At 32.8% G+C, this 23,855-nt stretch overlaps 1 protein-coding gene across 3 annotated transcripts in view; it reads right to left on the reverse strand.

The window, feature by feature from the left end:
• Window positions 1–484: 484 nt before the first annotated feature.
• The window catches only part of LOC118181497 (la-related protein 1-like), a 133,607-nt gene continuing 110,236 nt past the window's right edge, over window positions 485–23,855 (reverse strand). For all 3 annotated transcript variants that reach the window (XM_085808350.1, XM_085808348.1, XM_085808349.1), the window contains 3 exons: window positions 16,471–16,595; window positions 11,270–12,158; window positions 485–4,771 (listed from right to left, as the gene is read on the reverse strand). In XM_085808350.1, the coding sequence (XP_085664476.1) occupies window positions 11,286–12,158; window positions 16,471–16,595 (998 nt within the window). In that variant the 3' untranslated portion in view covers window positions 485–4,771; window positions 11,270–11,285. The remainder of the gene's footprint in view (window positions 4,772–11,269; window positions 12,159–16,470; window positions 16,596–23,855) is intronic.

Consider the following 23,855-nt stretch of genomic DNA (forward strand, 5'->3'; position numbering starts at 1 on the left):
ATCCTACGGGTTAATTTACTGCATCCAACATTTAAGGTACTGCATCTAATTTACTACATCTTAATTTAATTTTACTGCATCTACTAATATAGCACAGGTTTGAAACTAAAGTAACCTAGAAATCTGTTGTTAAGAAAATATGCTTTCTTGGATAACACAGAAATATATTAAGACTGGAATAGTACCTGGAGAAAAATACCAAACTCAATCTTGAAACTACAACAAAAATAGGCAGCCCGTCTATGAACTGCTGTTGGGTATTGACCTGTGTTTTGAATATTATGATGTAAAAGCATTAACAATTCATTACCTAAAAAGTCACAAATACACTAACAGTTCTTACCTGAAAAATAAATCCTTTATAGTTTTGGATAAAAGCACCTATCTGTTCCAGAAATGTTAGAATGCTACAAACAGGGCTAACACATTAAATTAGTAAAAAATATTTTGACTTTCAAATAGAAATAAATAAACAACACAAAAATAATTTTGACTATTACTTTATTGCCCATATATGAGATAATCAAAGTCCCCAAACCTTGTATAACACAAACAATCAAGCAGTAATAAACATAGCAAAAGCTCAGTTTCAATGGTACAAGCAAGTTACAAATGTACCAACTGCAATGGATGCATAGGCACATAGTCAATTAATAATCAGTCAATTCACATACAAAATCATTTTCTAATCGTCAGATCACAAACAGGCACTTCTTTAATATGCATTACAAAAACCTTATCTACCATACTACATTCATGATACAACTGCTTGCACTTGAGCAAAAATGAAATATACACATAAATCATTTAACAACAGGTAATACAATTTTGTACCTAAACCTGTAGTCACTTCACAAAAAATATTTACAAGTAAAACAGAAAACTTAACTATTTAAGTAAAGAATGACTATATTTAACCACAAATAAAGATACCTCTATAAGAAGAAAAATATTTAATGGAAGAAATATATGCAAAATATTACTGCAACACATACTGGGTCAAAAATATTCATTCTTTATTAATATTAAAAAATTCGTTCTTAATATTTTAAGATTTTTCTCATTTTGATCACAGCTATATATATATCTATATTCTATATAAATATAAATGTTAATTTTAAAATCCAGTTAAATACACTGTTTTTCTTTCTTTTTTGGTTGTTTATTACCCTGAGTACAGCTAGAGTATTTGAATCACTGATTTAGATCATAATGAGGAAAAAGATGGCACAAGGGTAAAAGCTCAAGTTACTTACTTTAATATACAAATTCCTATCAACTAAAACCTTAATTTTTTTGGCAATTTTGGAAAAAAAAAAAATTCAGTCACAATAGAATATTGCTTAAAAAAAGCAATTTGCAAGTAACACGAGGGGGTAATTTTTCATACTGAAGATAGCTTGAATAAAATGTGAAAATATTTTAAAATAATTTCCTTTACATAAGCTAAGTAAAATATGAATGTCCTTTTTCCTTTATACCCAGCCATGTAAAAACACAAAGAAAGCATATGAATAAAGCATATTATTTTATTAATACAATTATTTGAATGGAAAACCTTCTCATACAATTCATCCAATGCCCACAACTTGCGATTTGGCACATTTAAGCAAAGTATCAGAAAGTTACAAAGAGTCCTAACAACAACAAAATCACATCAGCACCTTATATTAAAAGAATACGAAATTTAACAAAATCCCATTACTGCAATTCATAAAGTTATCATGCAAAGTGATAAGATACCATGTGAGTGGATGCAAGTACAGGCATTACACATTATAAGAACAAGCAATATATAACTATAAAACTTGAAACTTCATCCTCAGATTTTATAGCAAATAAGAATTTGTCATGTACAAAATTTTATGTACAACAGTTACATGAACACAGAACTGTGGGCATAAAAGAATCAACAAGAGAATTAGACATTTTTGGTAACTAGAGTATTAAGAGGTTAAATATTAAAAAAAAAAAAAAAAAAAAAAAAAAAAAGTAAAACTTAACAGCATTGGGTCAAAATTATGTAAAGTCACACCCATGGGAGCAAGCAATGCTTCACTCAAATTAATATACTGTACATTATGGATAAAATCTATCTAAAATATCCATATTTCCATATCTTGAAGCTGAGAAATATAATTCATTATTTCTGACTAATTATTTAAAGCACAAAACAACCATAATAATGTTAAAAAATTATTCACAGAGCACTCAAATAAAATGGTTGCCATTTTAAATTTCTAAGACTAGGCATGAAACCTTATGTTGATAGACTGACTAGAGAACATAAGCTTAAGGAAATAATTTTTCTGAACTTTTGCAGAGTATTTAACAGGACAATTAAAATTTTAAATTTTGATTACACATAATCCTTCCTCACATGTAAGCATGCAAATTCCCTCTGATATGGATGCAATTTTAAATATTTTATGAGCAATAAAAATATAATAAATTTGCACATATTTTGATGGCTGAATTCAATAAAAAAAAACCATGCTAGTTAACATATTATTCAAACAGAAATCTTCACTTGCAGTTTCACAAAATCTGCATGCAACTATACAACACAAGTGATGATCACAGCATTTACATCAGATATAATCATTACATACAAAAAAAAATTCCTTTTAAGAAGGTACATACAAATTTTAACATTATACCGCTTCAAACTGGATTGCAAAAGAAAAACTAAATAGTGTGGGGGGACTGCCAGACTTCTTTACATTTATCTTCAATTAGAATACTAATATATGGCCAGTAAATTTATACAACTAACATTTCTTGACTGATAATTTCACATGAAATGCAGTCAGACTAGAGAATGACGATGAACTCAGTGGGTAGCTACTGTGTAAAATGTACAACTACAATAGCACTTAATTTTAATAAAGGAATGTGCATTAAAGGCGCTTGCCCTACAAACAAGCATAATAAGAATGCATAATCATTATACAGAGAAGAAACTTCAAACAGAAATGCAGTGAATGCTACATTAAAATGACTAAGGTGAAGCTTAAGAGTTATCAGATGCAAAACCAGGAAGAAACCATAGTTTCATACACAGAAAGAATACAATACAAAAAAACTTGAGAAGAATCTAAAAAGTAATATTTTTGTGTATGCAGATATATTATCACAGAATCTAGAACTTAATAATTATGAGTGAAATATATCTGAAAAAATGAAGAATAGGAAAAACTGAAGGGTTTATAGGATACTTTTTATGACTTTTATTCAAACAAGTCAAGTCTAAATCTAGCATGGAAAAATACAAGATTAACACATACCTTCAAAGATCTGTTCAACACACAGTTAAAAAAAAAGGAATGTACAAACATCGAATTTCATATGCAGTGAACACAATTAACTTAAAAACTTTTAAGTTCCTTGAGCAAAGAAATTTTAACAAATTTGAAATCAAGATTTTCAATATTAGAAAAAAAAAAAAAAAATCAGGGAGAGAGGGCCACAACAAGATAACACACACATGTGGGCAAGCATGTATTCACAATAACAGAAAATAAATAAATAAAAAAAAAAAAATAAATAAAACTTGTCAAAAATTTCTTTTCTGAAACAGCACAGCTTCATAAAGCTTTAGAATTATTCAAAAATAAAGTTTAGATAGAAGTTTTCAAGACTAAATAATTCTGAACACAATATAAGAAGAGTATTTTTAATGCACATTCATGCAATGGAAATTAAAGGATCTAAATAGCATTTGTGTGTCATACCATAACTTTGGTAGGAATTATGATTTCAGATTTACTTTACAAAATTATTATTTTATTGCATTTAAAAATAATTAAAATTAATAAGTTACTCAATTACCCAGCACAGTTATGGAGAGTTTGGGGGGGCAAAGTTAAAATAAATCAAAATACTTTACATGCAAGATTATGATGCTAGACTTAAATAATTTCAGTCATTCAAAATGTTTTCGTTTAAATTAAAAAAGTATAGTTTAATTTAGATACTAACATAAAAAAAAGCAACATTACCCAGACACTAACAAATTCCTTTTCAACACAGGTATATTAATATTAGGCTAAACACAACTAAAAAACTTAAGAGCAGATAAATTTTTACATGGCCAGATAAACAGACAACAAAGTTTTCATACTGATATGATTTAAGCATCAGCTTAGCAAGGTAGGAGGAGGGAAGGCGGGAAAACAGCAACATTAGCTATTTCCATCAAATAGCACACAAAGTTTAACTACACATGGAAGAGAAACCACTCTCAAAAGTTTTATAAAAACTTTGAAGAATTCTAAATTAACCAAACTTGTACCTATGATTGATACATGTAACTATTTAAGATTCCTGACTTTACTGTAAAAATTTACATGTTTAATAATTAAGAAAATACTGAACATTAAATTCTATGAAATCTAGTCATATAGAACATACCTCTAAAGTCAATAAACTTATTGTTTGCACATTTGAGGCATGTGAGATGCAAAATAATACTCAGTAGTCTAAAGTACAATAACAGGCATGTTTAACTGTGAAGTTAGTAGAAGGGAAAAAATTAAAATACAGTTTAACTGTAAAACTAAATTCATACATAATTTGCATAGTCCACAAGATATTATACAGAGATACAAGGCACAACTATTATTCGCAAATGGCACAAATGAATTTTGTGTATTACAAGAGCTCAATTACCAATATAAAAATATCTGTATCACAAAATCACATTGAATTCATAACAGCAGCTTGAACTCAGGAACAGAGTCAAAAATCTGGACTTGATAAGAAAAGAGATCTGAAATAAAAGTACAAACTATGAGCATAGAAATGAAATTCGAAAAAGGCTAAAAAATACATACATATCTTAAAATTATAAACATAAATCATGTGCATAACAAGATATTTTAACATCACAACTTCAAATTCTAAAACTAGGGAAACAGCTGCAGACTTATTCATACTTTATTTAAATATGGTTTGCAACAGCAGATGCAGGGAAGCTCTGTAGCAGAATGCAACAAGCTATATTATCTAAGTTGCTTTAAACTGTCAAGATTTCAAAATTTTAGAAAAACATTTTTGCAAATTTTTACTAACAAACATTTCAGGCTATGAAAAAGAAGAATTTTGTTTGTGATTTATCGAGGATCATCTGTTATTTGTATAATACAGGGATTAAAATGCTATGTTCATATTGTATTTTGCCTTTTATTAATTAACTGCATCGAATGAAAAAGTAAAAAAAGGTATACACACACTGCAATAATTGACACTGTCACCACTTTTCAACCATTTGTAAAAAAAAGACAATTTTAGAACAAAATTACAAATACCATTAAATATGTAAACTTGTTCAGTCTTGTGAAATCATGGTGCTTTTTATTGCAGGTAATGTTAAGTGACATTTTACCTGCTAAAATGCTTTGAAGAAATATTAAATCTAGCATTAAAACTGCTACATAGACAGACAACAGTGTCACTTTTCACGTCTTAAAAAAATTTAATGCTCAAAATAAAAGCAACTCGAATTTATGAGAGAAATATGATGGGTGTACGACTGAAAAATATTCAATTACTCAATTATTAACAATTAATCATTTTTTGTGCGTGTTTTCATAATCTACAGATCTAGTTAAAAGCATCTAATGAAATACAGGATTTCCCAGAATAAAATGAAATAATGCGAAAGGTGAATTTAGCAGCAGAAAATAATCGAAATATGGCTTAAGATCATATGACAGAAAATAAGTTAGTTACAGCATGGTAAAGATCAGTGTTGACGGAAAAGACCACCCTGTGCAGCCAACTGCATTTTCTCAAGAATGTACCAGATATTTCATACATACAGCCTTATCTAAAATGAAGATTCAAAGGCAAAAATAAAGTAAAACAGTGCTAGTATCAGGGAACATACTCAAACTGGCATTATTCAAGCAAAAGCCACTTTTCAAGCAGTCCTGTGTCAGCTACATGACAGGAAGATGTGGGCAGACACCAGCATTTTAGCATTGGTTGGGCAAGTGTAGTTCAACCATACTAACCATACAGGTCCACTCAACTTTGATGCAGAAACTTTGGCATGGATTTGAGGGTTATCCATCTCTTTTCCCTACCACCACAACACTAAGGGGCTTTCAACTTGCCAATACACACTGCCCTCCAAAAGTTGAGGAACAGTATGTTTTTAAACACTCACCATTATAAAAATGTCAGTAATATTTAAATTCACAGTTTATATGCATGATAGTAACATAAGTTTAACAAAATATATGCAAAAACAATAGCTAATACCTTTTATTTTATAAAAAAGAATACTTATATAGGAGTTGGAGAAAAAGTTCAAAAACTGTTCACAAGTGTTGATCTTCAGCAAACATTGGTGCACCATATGTTGTAGATATACCTTCCTTGATAACCGACTATGTTTTTTCTCATTATTTTGTACGGAAGACGATTCAGTTATAAAATCTTGTAGTCCTGACCTGAATAAAGTATGCTGCAGTTTTACATGCTGATGGAGGAATTTTCTGAGCAACTTGGACAGATTTTTTGATTTCACGTCGATATCATGTTAGTATGAAGGATTCTCAAGAATATTTTGGTAAAGATTTTCATCAATTTGTGCATCGGTGCTGAAACTGGACTGCCCTTTTAAATTAATAGTTTTCTTAATGGAGGTAGGATTAAATTATTTTTATGAATGATTTTTTTTTTGAATTTACGAGTAAATGTTATAAAAAATTATTGATAACTTTATTGGATTTTTGAAAGATTTTTAGAATACCTTTAAAGTGCATTCTTTTAACAGAAAATACTTTAATATTGGGTGTTCTTGGCATCTACAGGAGTCTGATTTTCCATATCGATAACATATGCAGTATATTTTTTTTACAAGGTAAATATTTTACATTTTGTTAATATTCATGTATTTTTCATTCTCATGTGCATCCCTAAAGGTTATAGATGCACGATAGGTCTTCTATGCCTTTTATACCATGCTTTAGTATTGATATTTTTCTTGTGTTGACAATTAGAATCATATATCTTTTCTAAATTTAATAGTCATACTGTGTACTGAAAATTCTACTGATCTTTTTCCAACTAAAAATGTAGCAGGTATCACATGTTTCAGTAAACTACCACCTTGTTAGAAAACAAGCACTGCATTATGGTTTGGTTAGATTCGAATAACAGAATTCCCCTTCCAACAGAACTTTGGATTTAACAAAATTTAACCATGCTGTTGTTGCTGTGGATTCTTGCCGAGTTGCTTAAACTCCATTTGGTTTAAGAAATGCAGGCCAAACATTCTAAAGATATATTCGTCAAGTACTTAGACTATTTATATTTATCAAGTACTTAATTCAGCTTAGACTTTTATATTCATTACTTTGATGATTTGCTTATGTCTTCAGCAGATGAAGAAGAACATGAAAGGCACCTCCACTAGATTTTGGAAGCACTGCAAAAATATGGGTTAAAACTTGTACTCAGGGAGAGTCACTGGTATCATTTCTTGGCTCTTTAATTACCCCTTCAGGTGTTTGGCTTCTTCCCAGGGGAGGGGAACTGTATTAATTTCTAACTTCCCTAAACTTGCAATAATGCCTGAAACAAGTTTTTGGCAATGCTGAATTTGTATCAACTATTTTTCCTAAGGCAGCTACTACCCAAGCTCTGCTTTGTTCTCTTTTAAAAGATTCTAAGAAGAATAAAAATCCTGTTCCTTCAACAGTAAAAACAACTGTGGCCTTCAAAAATGTAAAACTGATCTAACCAATTCAATAACACTTAAGCTACATATATATGGCCCTGATCAGCAGACCGTTTCCTACTGGTGATGTGATAATGGCCTTCAACCACTGGCTTTTTTCTCCCCAGAATTGACTCCAGCTGAAATTAAGTACAGAACATATGAATTATTTGCATTCTACTGCGCTGTAAGGCATTTTTAACATAAACTTGAGAGAAAAAGTTTTTACAATATATTCAGATCACTGCCCTCAAATATTTTTATTTAGGAAAAAATTAGATTCTGCATCACCCAGGCAGATTACGCATATGAATTATATTGCCCAATTCAGGGACCACACATGATATACCGCCCTAGTTCTAACCATAAACGATGCCAGCCAGCGATCTGGCTGTGTTCCTCAAATTACACGTCGGGCAGCTTCTGGGAAACCAAAGCTTTTGGGTTCTTGGGGGGGGGAGTATGGTTGTAAAGCTGAAACCACATACAATATGTTTCTGAAGCAGAAACTATTGCATCAGATACACCGTCATGAATTACTGCTATTAATAAGTTGGATGTAACAAGTTTTTCCCATTTCGCTCCGTTTCAACATAACGATCCCAATCTGAATCATCATTTGTCCACTGAAAGTAGCTCATTAAAACTACAAAAGATGGAACTGTCTCCTGGGCTAAATATATATTGCGACGCTAAGTGGTGACAAAATACGTCCCTTCGTTCCTAGCCAACTCTGGAGAGATTCAATCCATGGACTTTCTCATCCAGGTACACAAACAGACCAAAAGACTGATTCTTTCTCATTTTGTCAAAGTATTGTGTTGCCTGGACTTGTCTTTGCATCGACTGCCAGAATTCCACACTTACACGTCATACTCAGTCTGTTAGTCATTCGCTGTATCTAGTCAACATTTGAGCATGTGCATTTGGATATAGTTGACCTCTGCCACCCTCAGAAGGATGCTTTTACCTTTTAACTGTCATTGACCGATTCTCCCAATGGGCAGAAGCAATACCAATGAAAGATATTTTGTGTCAAATAGTTGTGTTGCCTGGACTTGTGCTTACATCAACTGTCATAATTCAAAATTTATACACCATACTCATAATCCGTTACAGTCCTTCGCCGTATTTTGAGCATGTGCATTTGGATATATTTAGGCCCTGCCACCCTCAGAATGATACTCTTACCTTTTAACCCTCACTCCCCTGATTATTCCCTCAGATTCCCCCGATGGATGGAAACAGTACCAATGAGAGATATTTTGGCAGAAACTGTTGCTCAAATGTTTTTAACCCACTGGATTGCTAGGTTTGTAATTTCCATCACCTAAGTACCGATCAGGGCCAACAATTTGAGTTCTGCATGTCCACTACTTTTAATAAACTTTCTCGGTGTTCACCAAACTGGGACTACCCCATACTAACCAACAGCAAATGGATTACTTGAAAGATTTTACTGCTCACTAAAACAGGCATTGGTTTTCCATAACAACATCCCAGTGGATGGTAAATCTTCCAATTGTACTCCTCAGTATTCGATCTACATACAAAGAAGCTCTGAGTACAATCTGCTCAGAGATGGTTTACAGAACTACTATTCACTTTCCCGCAGAGTTTTCGTAAACCCTCGTTTCTAATTCTGTTGATCCAATTTCATTTATACAGAAATTGTGTGAGGCAATGAGAGAAATGTCACCAGTACCCACATCAGTTCATATTAACAATAAGTATTTTTTTAACCCAGCATTAGTCATGCACTCGCGTGTTTGAAGCATGACGCACTGAAACCACCATTGACGCGTTTGTATGATGGCTTATTTAAAATAATAAAAAAGTTTAATGAAAATTTTACACTTCTCATTAAGGAAAGGAATCGGTGATCAGCATCAATTACCTGAAACTAGCATTTTTTTCCGAATACTCCAGCATCAGTTTCTGTACCTGAGCAGACTGTTACAATAAATCCATTGAGCAGCACAGTTGAAATACCTGCATCAGCCAACCAAACACCACCAATATATACTCCCTCGTTCTGGCAGATGGGTCAAGTTTAACTTGAGGTATCTCTGATCCCTATGTGCCAGAGGCATGTGGTGGGGGTACTGAGGTGGAAATCTTCATTATAGTGGGTGGCAACATTCATCTTTGCATGCAATATGCATATATGTACTCTACACAATACGAGAATAAAATTTGAACTTTTTCGCCAAGACTTGCAACTAACTTTTTGCCTGTTTGGGTCTAATATCTGGCATCAGTCTTTGTGTGTTAATGTTTAAATATTTTGCCTCTTGTGAGATGTGATTTTCATTTCTAAATGTTAAATAAAGTTAGTTGAACTGTTAGCTGAAGTTTTAGTGATTCTTAGGCCTTTCTGATGACCTTCTAATGGAAATGAAATATCACCAAATGTTATTAAAAATTGACGTTTAAAGCTAAAAACAAAGAATGAAAACCTACATTAATCAGGTATTATGACAACCCAAGCCTTCACACCTATTTACAGTGATGACCATGCTTTTAATGAAGTGATCAACAACTGCAGATGCTACAGTCTGCCATTTCTTTCACCCAAGCCATGACCATGGCAAAGATTTTCACTTGTAATAATAAGAAAGACTGCTGCATAAAAAAAAACTGAATTACTCCAATTTATTAAAATTCCCTCTGCTTGATGACAACACACATTATGATCATAAATGAGGGAAGGTTGCTATGATCTTGAAGTGCTTAAAGTAACAGACTAGTAATGGCTATTCCTCCATCAAAAGAATTTCCAATTGTCTGAGACGGTGGGGGGGGGTAACTTTTCAAGAGCGTGCCTTTTGCTTCTGTAACATTTTATATCACTTAATTCTGCTCCACTTAGTTTGCTTAACATAGCTTCCTTTCAAAAAGAAAAAAACATATGCATTTTCCCTCCCGAATATCCTCTCAATTCATGAACTGGTTTTCAACTCCTGCACCTGACTGACGTCTCACGCCTTTGTTTCTTTTTCCTATTCCCATTTCTAGGAAAAATACTTGAACAGTTCGATTGTGAAATGCAAAATTAGTGAAGTGAAAAGCACAAGCAATGTATAACCAAAGTTATTTAAAATAAATAGCAGTGAATTGGGACAAAGATAAAATGATGTATAGAAGTAAGACATATTTATGAGAAACGTATATAGGGTGCTCCATTGTACTTTCAATGAGTAGAGTTAAATAGGTCTAATCACGTTTCTAGCTCCAAGACCTCTAATCATTCTCATGGACTTTTAGCATAAAAAGTGTAATATGTGCAATATAAGGATTTGAAAATGCCCTATAACTTAAAGAGAAGTGTTTCAGACAGCGGTGAAAATACAGAAGGCTACATGCAGATGTCACTGGTGACCCATGCTGGACATGGCTCATCCTTATAAACATGCATTATTATCTTCTCTGATCGATTAAGCATATTTATTTAGATCATAAAGATACTAAACACAAAAATATACTTAGAATTTAAAATCATACAACATTTAAATTAGAATAAACAATTAATCATCTTACCTTTTAAAAATCTGTCTTAGTTAACATCTTTTAGCTCATCTGAAGTCAAATCTTCAGTTGGAGGAACATTTTCATCGGTGCCAGTCAGTTCAGATTCATTCATTTCCGAAATACAAGCAATTACTTCAGTGTTTGTGGAAATTACATTAGATTGGCTTCCACAATTAGAAGAATCAGAATTCTTAATTTCTGTTTCAGGCTTTGGTATACTATCTTTATCTACACTTGTAATGTCACTCTCTTTTTTATCTATCAGCACAGCATCTTCATCAGGCTTTAATGATAGCAACTCAACAGGGTTTTTTTCAGATATATTCAATTCATTGATTGAATTCTGCTCATTAACGAGAGACAAGATTTGCATTTTAGAGTCAAAATCTATTTCTGATAAGTTTACCATTGTGGTACAAGGTTCAGAAAAACTACGTTTGATAACTTTCATTTTAGCATCAGGAACATGCTCTTGATTAACTGAGAATGCCTTTTCACTGTTAGTTTCTCCACATGATGCACAACTTTCTGACTTTTCTTCTGAATCAGATATAACAGTACTATTTGAATCAGCAGGCACAGATTTCAAAGTAGCCTGTTTAACATCTAAAGCATCTGTATTCACAACTTTTGCTTCTGCTGAAGTTTCCACAACTGCATCAGATACTGACTTTTCGGAAGAAATGGCAGACTGCTTATTATGAGCTGAATTTTTATTCTGGTCACTAGACTTTGAGCCACTACCCTTCCTTCTTCTTGGCGTATCTGCTGCTGAAATAGTGTTTCTTCGAGATCTTGAATCAGTGTTAAAATTTTTATTTCTTCTTGATCCTGATGACTCGGACAAATTACGATGTCGCTCAACAGCAGGACCAGTAGCATAACTGCATTCATAAGCCTACGAATAGAAAATTTGAAATATTTCATTTACTTTGTCTAAAATGTGTGAAGCTTAAGCAACTAAGTATTAAGACAACTCAAGATAGAAAATTCACAGGTTGTTGCAAGCATAAAGAAATTCAATAAGTAATTATCTGAACAGCCACAGTTTTTACATTCACATGCACATAGTTGCATTTGCATGATATTTATTTCTTACCTAGGTTTTAAGTTAACTTTTTTTAGGCCACTTAAAGCACAATGTTCAGTCAGAGGAAAACTTAGACACCAGCTAGACACCAATTAGTTCAGATTGGATAATTTTTTAAACTACAAAAAGATACCTTACATTTCTGCAGAAATTAAATTACTTTATTCTCTAAATTTTCCATTCATTAAAGAAAATAAAAGCAAAATCTTTTAAACAACAAAGCTTCGTAAAAAAGTGGCAATAAATCTCATTCTCATAAAAATGTTTAAGTTTTCAGAGGGTTAACTATTACAACTGCTGTGAAGTACCTAAGTGTACATTTAACCCATTATCAATGATATCAAATAATTAATAGACAATGGATATTTAAAGCCAGACGAATTTGCCAATATATCTTTTAATTACCCTATATATCAATTAACTTTTTGATCAAAATAATACTTTGGCAGGGCCATTCTTTTTTTATTATACTTTATTTGAGAACTGACTAATAGCATCAGTGGAGTGAGTATAGAGTTAATATTTAATGCCATCTGCTTTTCTGAATGAATTCTAACACTATTTCCAGACTTACCAGCTGCAGTCTGGTTATACTGCACCATAATTTGATTTCTGGTTTTAAATATATTGATGAATTAATAAATTTTATGACACAACTTAAAACACAAGCTTGATTAAAAAGAAATTAATTTACTTACAAGGATAAATTTCACAGAGTGATTTAAAGAAATCTTATATAAATGCTTTTGGTAACACTGACATTGCATTAAATTAAGATTTTAGTGAGATTAACGAAGTCTAAGTCATTGCTTATTGCAAAAAGAAAGAACTTGTCACTCAGTCATTAGCCTTGTATATGATACACCAAGCCTTCAAAATAAATCAAACAGCTTAGTTTATTTAATTATGGCAAAGCACTTGAGGGCTATCTGCCTAACAGGAAAGATGCATTCTTGAAGGACTTTCTAAGGGTAACTAGCTTGTATACAAGTTACACAAGGCGAAAACCATAAAAATGCCCATATAGCCAGCTCCCTCATTGATATTTGGACCCTGAACCAAACTAGCAGTGTTCAGTGACCATTACCACTCAGTTTCTGGTAGGCTCAAAAAGTTTATGACAGCCTATACTTGACACATTCTATATTTTTAAATTAGACAACACATTTTATGGCCAACATCTCACTACAAGTGCAAAATGTTTGCAAAATCTATAAAGCACTCAAAGTAATTTAACACTTTTTCAAATTACATGAACTTTCTCTACTCCATAAATACAATATGCAAATTATTGAGTTATTTAAAGCTTTCCATGTTACTTAATTTTTTTAGTAATGTATTAGAAATAACTTGTGTCATTTTAAAACCTTTCAGGTAGATAATCTGAACATCTAGGCAGACCTCAACATAAAAGTAAAAGGCTGAAGAACTATATATACAGCACCATATCTCCATGCAGCTTCTTCAACAAATGGGACAAGACTTCAAAATAAAGATAGAACCATATTATGAACTATGGTTCATTTTTTGCCACTTGGTGCAAGTGCTGCAACATAAAAATTGCAACTGTTTGTAAGCTAGCATAGTGACGAGCATTTATTCATCTTATTCTATGATAAAAAATTATGTTAGAATCTATATATGTATTCATGACACATGCAACTTAAAAAAAAGTTTTTTGTTTATGCTTATAAATTATGCAGTTTGTCAGTTTCTTCAAACTGCTCTTAATCTCCAAGAAATTTTGCAATATGTTTATTGAAAATATCCATACAGGAATAAATATGAACTACTGAAACATAAGCATGAATTCCACTTATTTTAAAATCTGCTTTCCATAATGGTGTCTAGAAATCATACATTGTTTGCTGTAGTTACGGTTTTCAATGACAATCTGAACATGCAAATGCTTCAAGTAATACTAAATACAGAACTACACAAAAATATCATTCAACTCAAATGTACTGCAAAAACTCTAAACATCTAGTAATGATAAAAACTATTTCATATTCCTACTTGCCAACGTAAGACACTCAAAAATCAGATTTTTCTCAATGACAAAAATACTTTTTAAATGATAAAAATATATTTTCTAATAACGAATTAACTTTAAATGGTTACAATAAATATTTGACACCTAAGTTACTAGTTCCAAATGCAAACAGTACAAAAATAAGTGTAAAAAAACAAATTTAATCCTTGTTATTGCAATACTGAAAACCCTCTCGTCTATCTTACTATTGAGAATTGACAGGTTGGCCAGTTCTAGACAATTCACTATACATTAAAATTCCATCAGCACCTTTCAATTTCCCAATTAAACTCAACTGAATGTCAATCCTAGCTGAAGACAAAAACATAAATATTTGCTCTTCACGAGATAAACTTGCAGTAATCGGAAAATGTTTTCCTTGTTGAGCATTTTTTCCTTTTTTTTTACTTTGAAAGAAATTTGTATCAGCTTCATGCTTACATTTTGTAGTATTATTTTGAGAATTGCCAAATAAATTGCTTACTAGTGCAGAAATATTTTTCTCAAACCTATTTTTAACAGTGGAAGTAGTAACTACATGTCCATTTGCTTTAGGTATTAACTTTCAATACAGCCTTTTATATTAACTCTAGAAGCATTTACTTCTTTAAAAAATGCAAGAAGTGCATTCCATTGGTTGAGGATTCTAGATAAACGTTTCTTCAAAGATAGCCAGTGTGTACATAAATGTTTCAAAATTTTTCTTATTTCAGTATGCAACTGGTTGGAATTGTATCAATTTTCCCTTCCTTTTAGAACATCTTTCATAATAATAAATATCAGCAAAGTGTTCATCCACACTTAATGATAAAGAAGCTACCCTTTTCAGCTGCTAAATTTAAGGTGACAAGTGCACCTCATATTTTGCAAAGCTGAATTTTCCTTTCCTGAGATGCCCGCAAAACATCACTCCAAGCCTACCATGATTGGTTGGATTGGAGGACGACCCTGTGCCCCATCGTCAATGAAGACCTTATGATCAATGTAGGTCGCCTCAATCAACCATTACTGGTGCATTATTGACACCTAGTGCTAAGCAATCATGAAGAGGAATTGCATTTTTTCTTAGTTTTAATAATGTAGCTGTGCTATATTAAAGCCTGTCAAATGTCCTAAAGTGGGGACAGAGAGTAATATACACTCAATTTCAGAAGACAAAAGATTAAAAAAGAAACAACTGAATACAGTTTTGAATCAGTATTATTGCTTCCATCCATAGAAAGGCAGGATGGAACTGTTTTAATGCAATCAATAGCTGAAGGTTTATTTTCATAACGACTGCAGCCATTTTGGTCCTTGCACTTGAGTATTTCTTAGTTATTTCGCTATTGGGAAACATTTTTCGATATAAAACTGCAGCATAATCCAATGTATTCAGTGGTAGGCTATGCTGCAGTAAAAAGGCATTCTGCATTAATAACTTTTTGGTCCTTTGTTTCCACAAATTTTTTTTCATGTTTTCCTTTTTAGTGGAACACAAGTTGTTGTGCTTTCGTGTATGCATATGTTTGAGAATATCGGCCCTTCCACAGTGCAAAATCGAAAAATCATGATGTATTTATTACATTTCCTTGAGGAAAGAACAGAAGGAAATGCATCTACGTAAGATGTTTGAAAAGTACAAGAGTATTTTACCGTTTTCACAGACATAGCTATACAAAAGATTGTAATTTCTTAATTATTTCCTAATATCACTGCTCAGCCACAAGATGAATGAAATAACAACTTCAACCTTGCTTTGTGCTCACTGGTAATATATGCCAGATGACACACAGTGGCACTCAATGCTCATTGGAGAAATGGAACATGACGTTTTCAGATGCATGTGCTCTCACTCACAAAGCAGAAGTGTGGCACTATTTCACACTGATGAAATTACTTTGGTTTTCTTCTATATGTAATAAAAAAAAAAATCCTAGAGAAATTATCAGTTTCACTACATTGTGGTGTCATCAATCAGTAAGAAAAAGGCCTTTAATAAATGCACACATTTCATGTTCTTAAAAAGACCAATTAAGATAAAAGTGCAAAAAATTAATGTAATTATGATTAAAAACAGAAACAGCTTTTCATACAATGTTAACTTACCCTAAAGTCTTCAACTGTTTTGAACCTTTGTAAGGTTGCCTTCAGTACAGGATCAACAGTTAGTGTATTTTTCTGGCCAGAATATTCAAGGAAAGCCCAAAATTTTTCTAACCCATACAAATAACCTAAAATTTAGAACATTTATTAAAGAAAGTCAAAAAGAAATAAGTGGTGTTTTTTAGTATTTTTCTTCAATTTTTGACAGCAAATATTTTAATGCTATTCCTTCTTGGGGAAGGTCAGAGCAAACTCTTCAGAATTAATTTATACTATGTTTTTCTTCTCACTGTTTAAAATCAATTTCAGCCAATGATCATACGAGGGGGAGTCAAATGAAAACCATAATTATTTTTTAAAAATATTATTTATTGGTCACACAGGGTACAGAAGTAAATCACTTTTCAACATAGTCCCCTCCTCGTTCAATGCAAGTCCGCCAGCGCTTTGGAAGAGCCTGAATACCTGCAGAAAAAGTCTTTTGGGCGACGGCGCAACCACTCGTGCACCGCGTTGCGTACCTCTTCATCGGAGTGGAACTTCCTGCCGCCCGTTGCTTCTTTGAGCAGACCGAACAGATGGAAATTCCTCGGTGCGAGGTCTGGCAAGTAAGGGGGATGTGGGAGGTATTCAAATTTCAGGTCTGTGATGGTCGCAATCGTTGCACGCGCCGTATGAGGCCATGCATTGTCGTGTTGCAGCAGCACACTGGCTGACAGCAATCCTCGTCGTTTCGTTTTGATGGCAGGCCGGAGATGATTTTTTAGGAGGTCCGAGTACATAGCACTCATGACAGAAGTTCCTGGTGTGTAGTGTTCCAAGATGATGCCCTTTTTGTCCCAAAAGAGAGTCAGCATAACCTTCCCTGCAGACGGCTATGTCCGAAACTTTTTGGGTTTCGATGATGAGGAGTGCTGCCACTCCTTGCTCGCTCGCTTTGTTTCAGGCTGATGGTAACGCATCCATGTTTCGTCACCAGTGACGATTCGTGACAGGAAGGCATTACCGTCACGTTCAGCACGCCACAAAAGGTCTTCACACGCATCAACACGTCGCTGTTTCAGTTCAGGCATCAGTTGTCGGGGCACCCATCTTGCAGACACCTTATGAAACTGGAGAACATCATGCACAATATGATGTACCGATCCATGACTCATGTGTACACATGCTGCAATTTCGTCTATTGTCACACGGCGGTTTTCCAAAACGATGGCTTCAACGGCTGAAATGGTCTCTGGAGTCACTACGCAACGAGCCTGGCTGGGGCGTGGAGCATCGGCCACAGACGTAACACCATTTTCAAATTTCCGGCACCATTCATAGATTTGTGGCTGTGACAAACACGCATCTCCATACTGAACCTTCATTCGCCTAAAAATGTCAATCGGTTTCACACCTTCACTTCGCAAAAACCGAATCACAGAACACTGCTCCTCGCTGGTGCATGTGGCTAGTGGGGCTGCCATTTTGGAACTGTTGTTGCACCGGTGTTTGTGCATCTGCCGGCTGCTGCCACCTAGGAGACATCCGGCATACTATCGCAAACAGGTATGCCAACTTACAGCTCACTGGCGCCATATGCGGATTTTTATTTCTACTTTTATGGTTTTCAGTTGACTTCCCTACGTATAATTAAGATTTGAGACCGTTATCAGGTGTATCAAGTTATTTAAATATAACTCTTTTTTTTTGGGGGGGAGTAAATTTTATATCTTATACAAAAGATCAAATTCAAGCCAGTAACCATATAATTAAGATCTGAGACGGTCATAAGGTATACCAATATTATGAATGCAGAGGAAAAATAGAAATGCCAAACAAATAATTAATGCTTATATTCAATTTTTCTCCTTTAATTTCTGTTATCTCTTTTGATATTCTTTGCCATAATAAAAATAATTAAACAGCAGTTGCTTATTTTGATTATGGCTGAGCAGTTGAGGGCTATCTGCCTAAAGAAAAGGACACTTTTGTGGTGGATTTTCCAAAGAAAACTGGCTTATTTACATGTTAAACATGCAGAAAAACATCAAGCCATCCATTCCCCAGGATTCTAGGCCTAGACAACAGGCTGGTAAGACGCATTGGCCGCTAGTGGGTACGTCACTGTTGTTAAATTCTTAAAATGATGACACAACAGCCTATTCCCACCCATTTAAGTAAATTTTACAGATTAATAAAGCACATGTAGTTCATATGAAATATGTGTGTGATTATGGCAAAGCCTCCAGGGCTATCTGCCTAAGGGGAGGGATGCCTTCGTGGAGGACTTTCTAAAGGAAACTGGCTCGTATACACATTACACATGTGGGAAAACCACGAAAATGCCCATGCAGCCAGTATTCGAACCTCAGACCAAACTATCAGCGTTCAGCGTCTTTACTGCTCGACCACTGGTGGGCTCATATGAAATGTAAAACTAATTCATTACGTATATTTTGAAAGTTTGATCTAACTGAGTTATCAGTATCAATTTGTTTCAATGAAAATAGCTCATTTAATAAATTGTTTCAAATCTGAAGAAATACCCCTTTTCATAAATATCTTTAATGGATTTTATACTGAAAAATTGTTATTCCACACACCAATAAAATCTGCTCCTTTTTTAAATGTTTTGTATATATAATGAATAAAAAATTCACGATCCCTCACTGTGTAATCTTAAGTAGTAATTACAGTAAAATTATGCCCATTTACATATTATAACCAAGTTTATACAATAACATACAATGAAAACTAAAAATCCTACTGATTAAAACAAAATAATCATAATAATGAAAACCTCAACAGTAGTCAACTTCAATAACTGATGACCAAGAAACTTACCATCCATGTTTTAAACAACCTCAAAGTACATCACAAAGCTCTTCAAATGGTGAACAGGAGCTTTTGTTCATAACAATTTCTCCAATCTTTCTCGTATAATTTAGAGACAAAAATAGTTTCAGGCAGAAAATTATTTCAAATACTTTTTGCAACTTTATTCCTAGACACTTCTGATTTTTGTTTACAATGTATTTTGCCCATAAAAACTACAGGGATATATATCACTGCTTAACACTACTGATAATTACTATGAACTGCTGACACTATGAACACTGATGATTAACTTATGCTACTGGCACAAGAACTACTAATGATCAACTTAAACCTCTGTTTCTATCATATACGAGATCATCATTCTGGTGCATTGGTTGTTTAAGTAACTTATTAACAACTTGTTTACAGTAACTTGTTAAGAACTCTTACTATTTATCATAAATAGTAAGATTACTTGTACTATTTATCATAAGTACTGTTTTTGTGTACACATATGTTTGAGAATATCGGCCCTTCCGCAGTGCAAAATTGAAAAATCACAATGTATTTATTACATTTCTTTGAGGAAAGAAGGAAATGCATTGTACTTATTAGTAGGAGTTAAGAACTACTCCTACTAATGTGCAAAAAACCATCCTTAGTTTGACTTAGTAGATTATCAATGCCAAACAAAGGTTGTAAATCCTACTACATATTTCTGATCTTCTTTTTGGAAGGTAAATGAACTTTCAAATTTAAAGTTCATTACTATGTAATCTTCAATAAGGTTCAAAATTCTTACTCCAGTAAATTTCAAACAATCTTTCATAACCAACTTAACACCAATAGTTACCAAAAGTACTAAACTGCATAATGAAAAAAGAAGGCAGTGGGTTTACTGGTGCAAAATCTCAATGGTTATATGTGCTAGATTAAAAAAAATGAAGTGGTGGTTCCTTCACCAGAAATGCTAAAATATATACCGCATTTACCTCAAAATATGGAGACAGCCTGTTCAAATACATGTAAATTCTTTTGCAAATAAATGTATATATATCTGAGATCTGGGCATCCAATAACCCAGACCTCTAGATCACTGGTCCCTCCCCCAAAAAGAGACAATACAAAGTCTAGGAATTGAGAATACTCAAGAAAAGCAAGTATACTGTAAAAGTGATTTTTTCCCCTCTTTGATTCCTAGGTGCCATTTTCAGACACCTGCTGACTAGGGAATTACAATGTGGCTTACATTGGCCAGGAGCACACCTTGACCCTTGATATTTGTCTGGGAAAGAAGGAGGTAGCATTTTTCTATCTGACCCAAACAACTAGAGCCTCAGTTGTTTGGATTTAGATGTTGCTCATACAGATTTTCTTTTGTTGGCATAACAGCAGGGGAAATAGAGAAAGAATTGAATTCCAAGTAACTTCAGTTGACCTAGAAAATTGCATTCATCCTTAACATCCTAATTTGATCTAACATCATTTTTTGGAAGCTATTATTACTATAGCTATCTTATGAACGTCAAAAGCTGAATTTTCAATTATTTCAAAAACAGTTTCTAATTCTAGAATTGCAAAGTGAAAGTATGTTTCAATACCAATCAAATAAAAAGTGGAATTATTTTCCTTGCATAAATTCAAGATATATGCCTTTATCTTAAAAAGAGGATAAAAGCATATGTCTCAAACTTATGTGAGGAGGTCAACATTGGAAAGTCAATAGTATGATATAAAAAAATAAAGAAAAAATTTAGATTTTTCTGTGAATTCTCACACCCTACTACCAATGAATAAAAGAACTATCACTTATTATGCTTAAACTGACACCCATGACAAAGTAATCATTGAATGGGTGAGACAGCATCACAGCAAGGATGTGCCATTGACAAATATTATTGCTAATGGCTCAAACCAAATTTTTCATAAGGAAATGGGACTTAAGAACTGGCTGAACATATTCAATATGTTGGTTAAACAACTTAAAAAGGTGCCATAGTAAAAAGCAGTTAGAACACCAGGCAAAAAAGCTCAGCTAATACTATAGCTGCTAAGCAATTTCTAAATGAATTCATCCAATTCATTAAAAACGAAATGTTAATTTTGAAAGCAAATATATAATGCTGAGAACTGGTGTTTTGTGGCAATAAGTGCCCCTAAATACTTTGGTAACCTCTCAAGAAAAGGCTCCACCTGGTGTCAAAGATTCAAAAATGCTGCAGCAATGCACAAACATACACTTTTGGTAATCAGAAAAAATATATGACCTCAAACATTTAAAGGAGTGAAGATTTTCATTGTTATCCATTATTAAAAATGAAACATGAATGGCAGAAATATTACTTTATGAATGATTATAAAATCATTTTCATTCCCAAGGCTCATTAACATTTGACACGGGATGATACAAAAATTGTCCCAATTATAGACAACTGTCCCGTTGATACTTCATTGGAAGTTTTAATAAAATATGTTTCTATCTTACTTTTTATTTCAAACTGCACTAAACAGTTCAGTCAATGGATGTATATCAAACTGATGCACCCGCTAAAATACAGATATAAGGTGGTCTTTTATAAATCTAATCTGAACAATGGGGTGCCCATTCAAGAATTTTTGAAGTACTTTAACATCACTGGAAGGTCATGGGAGGATGTGTCTGCAAATATTTTAAAAAATTTTGGAATGATTTATGGCCATAGTTCATTATGACAATAAATACAAAATGAAGATTCTCAGATATCACAAGCCAAAGGTGAAATTTTCCAATCAACAAAATTTGTGGAAGGTAGCAAAATTTGCAAATTAACTGAACTTTTAAAGAAAAGTGATAATAAATAAAGATGATATTCTCAACACAAAAGTTTCAAGATTTGAAGAACAGTATTTTGCTCCTGAATAAGAAACTGTCCTTCTACAAAATTAGAAAATATTAGCAAAGAAACTGAAACAATTTACACTGAAAGAAATGTTTAACAAAACAAATATATAAATTGTGATTTTTTTTTGTATTTTTTTTTAAATATTTTTTTGTGAATTTTGATTCCCTTCAGGGCATAAAGTTTCATTCTTTCGTAAGTACAAATTTCATATTTCTAATTTTATTATTGTTATATGTCATCTTGGTAAGTTTATATAACATCTTAGATCTAAAAATACAAAAATTTCAGAAATCGGAAATTCTTAACAAATCTAGATCTTGGTTTATTTCATTGTGGCAAAGCACGTGAGGGCTAAGAGGAGGGATACATTAATGGAAGACTTTCTATGGGAAACTGACTAATATCCACATTACACACGAGGAAAATTACAAAAACACCCATGCAGCCAGCGCCTTCACCCATAAAAGAATCCACGTCAAACTACCACTGTGCAGCAACTTTACAGCTCGGCTGCTGGTAGGCCTCTAGATATTTGATTTTGAATTGTATTTTGGCCCATTATGAAAATCTTGCAAATTCACCTCAAAGCTTCAATTTTACTCTTAATTATGAATAATACCTGTACTCACATTGAAAGCTTAAATGTCAATACATAAAACTGCAAAATTAAATAACTACCAGTAATAAACTTTGAAAAGAAAATATATTCATAAAAATATTCAACATATAAAAAAATATTGCATTTTTCAACAAAATCCTCTAAAAATAGGCCAAAAATTAAGAAGCACAAATATTTACTTCTTAAGTTCTATGTTCTATATCAGTGGTCACCAAACTTGTGAAGCGTCTGAGCTATCATACTGTTTTTAAGTCCAACTGTGAGCTAGTAACCAAAGGGACTACCAACTTTTTTTGAAAAAAAAAAGCTTACACAATTGTTTATTGCTTATAAACTTACATTTCTAGTAAATATGAAACCAATTTTGGTTAAATTGTATATAACAAAAAGAAACTGAAATTGAATTATACCTAAGAAAGAAATTTAAGTGCAGTTAGTAATAAATAGCAAATATAATAATAGATTTTTATATCAGACTTATTAACTTTAATGAGAAGGATGGAACTCTTTTTTGCCATCATCAAGTTTTTAGTGTTGCTCCCTACACTAAAAACTTGATGATATAGGTATAGGTAGTGGCTGCTATTCGAATATAGTTGTCCAAGTGTTCATCGGTAAGTCTTTCTGTACTTATTTTTTAATGAATTTCATATTGGAAAACGGAATCTCACACAGATATGTAGAGCTGAAGACTGCTTTCACTTTGAGACAAACCTGTACCAAAATTCGGTATTTTTCTTTAGGAACAAGAGACTAAATATTTTCAGAGCTTAAAGAAGTAGATCTGGCAGATAAATCATTTTGAAAATAAATCAGTTCAAAAACTCTTCAGCATTAATCCCTATAAAAAATGATTTGAAAAACTGTGCAACATCCTTCTGAAATCTTTGAAGCATTTGTTGAACTCTATTCTCAAATCTGAAATAATTTCAACATATTTCTTGCTGTTGTAAAGTGTTGAAGACCCTTGCTTGTCAAGGGCTTGTTTGAAACAGGAAGTGTTTGTATTCACCCTGTAATATTTTTTTCCACAGTTCCAGCATTTTTGAGAAAAAAGCAAAACCAATTGCTCTACTAATAAACAAATA

Source organism: Stegodyphus dumicola, chromosome X1 (genome assembly GCF_044657685.1).
Source record: "Stegodyphus dumicola isolate Sdum_Otavi_A_Nest chromosome X1, ASM4465768v1".
NCBI classification, from domain to species: Eukaryota; Metazoa; Arthropoda; class Arachnida; order Araneae; family Eresidae; genus Stegodyphus; species Stegodyphus dumicola.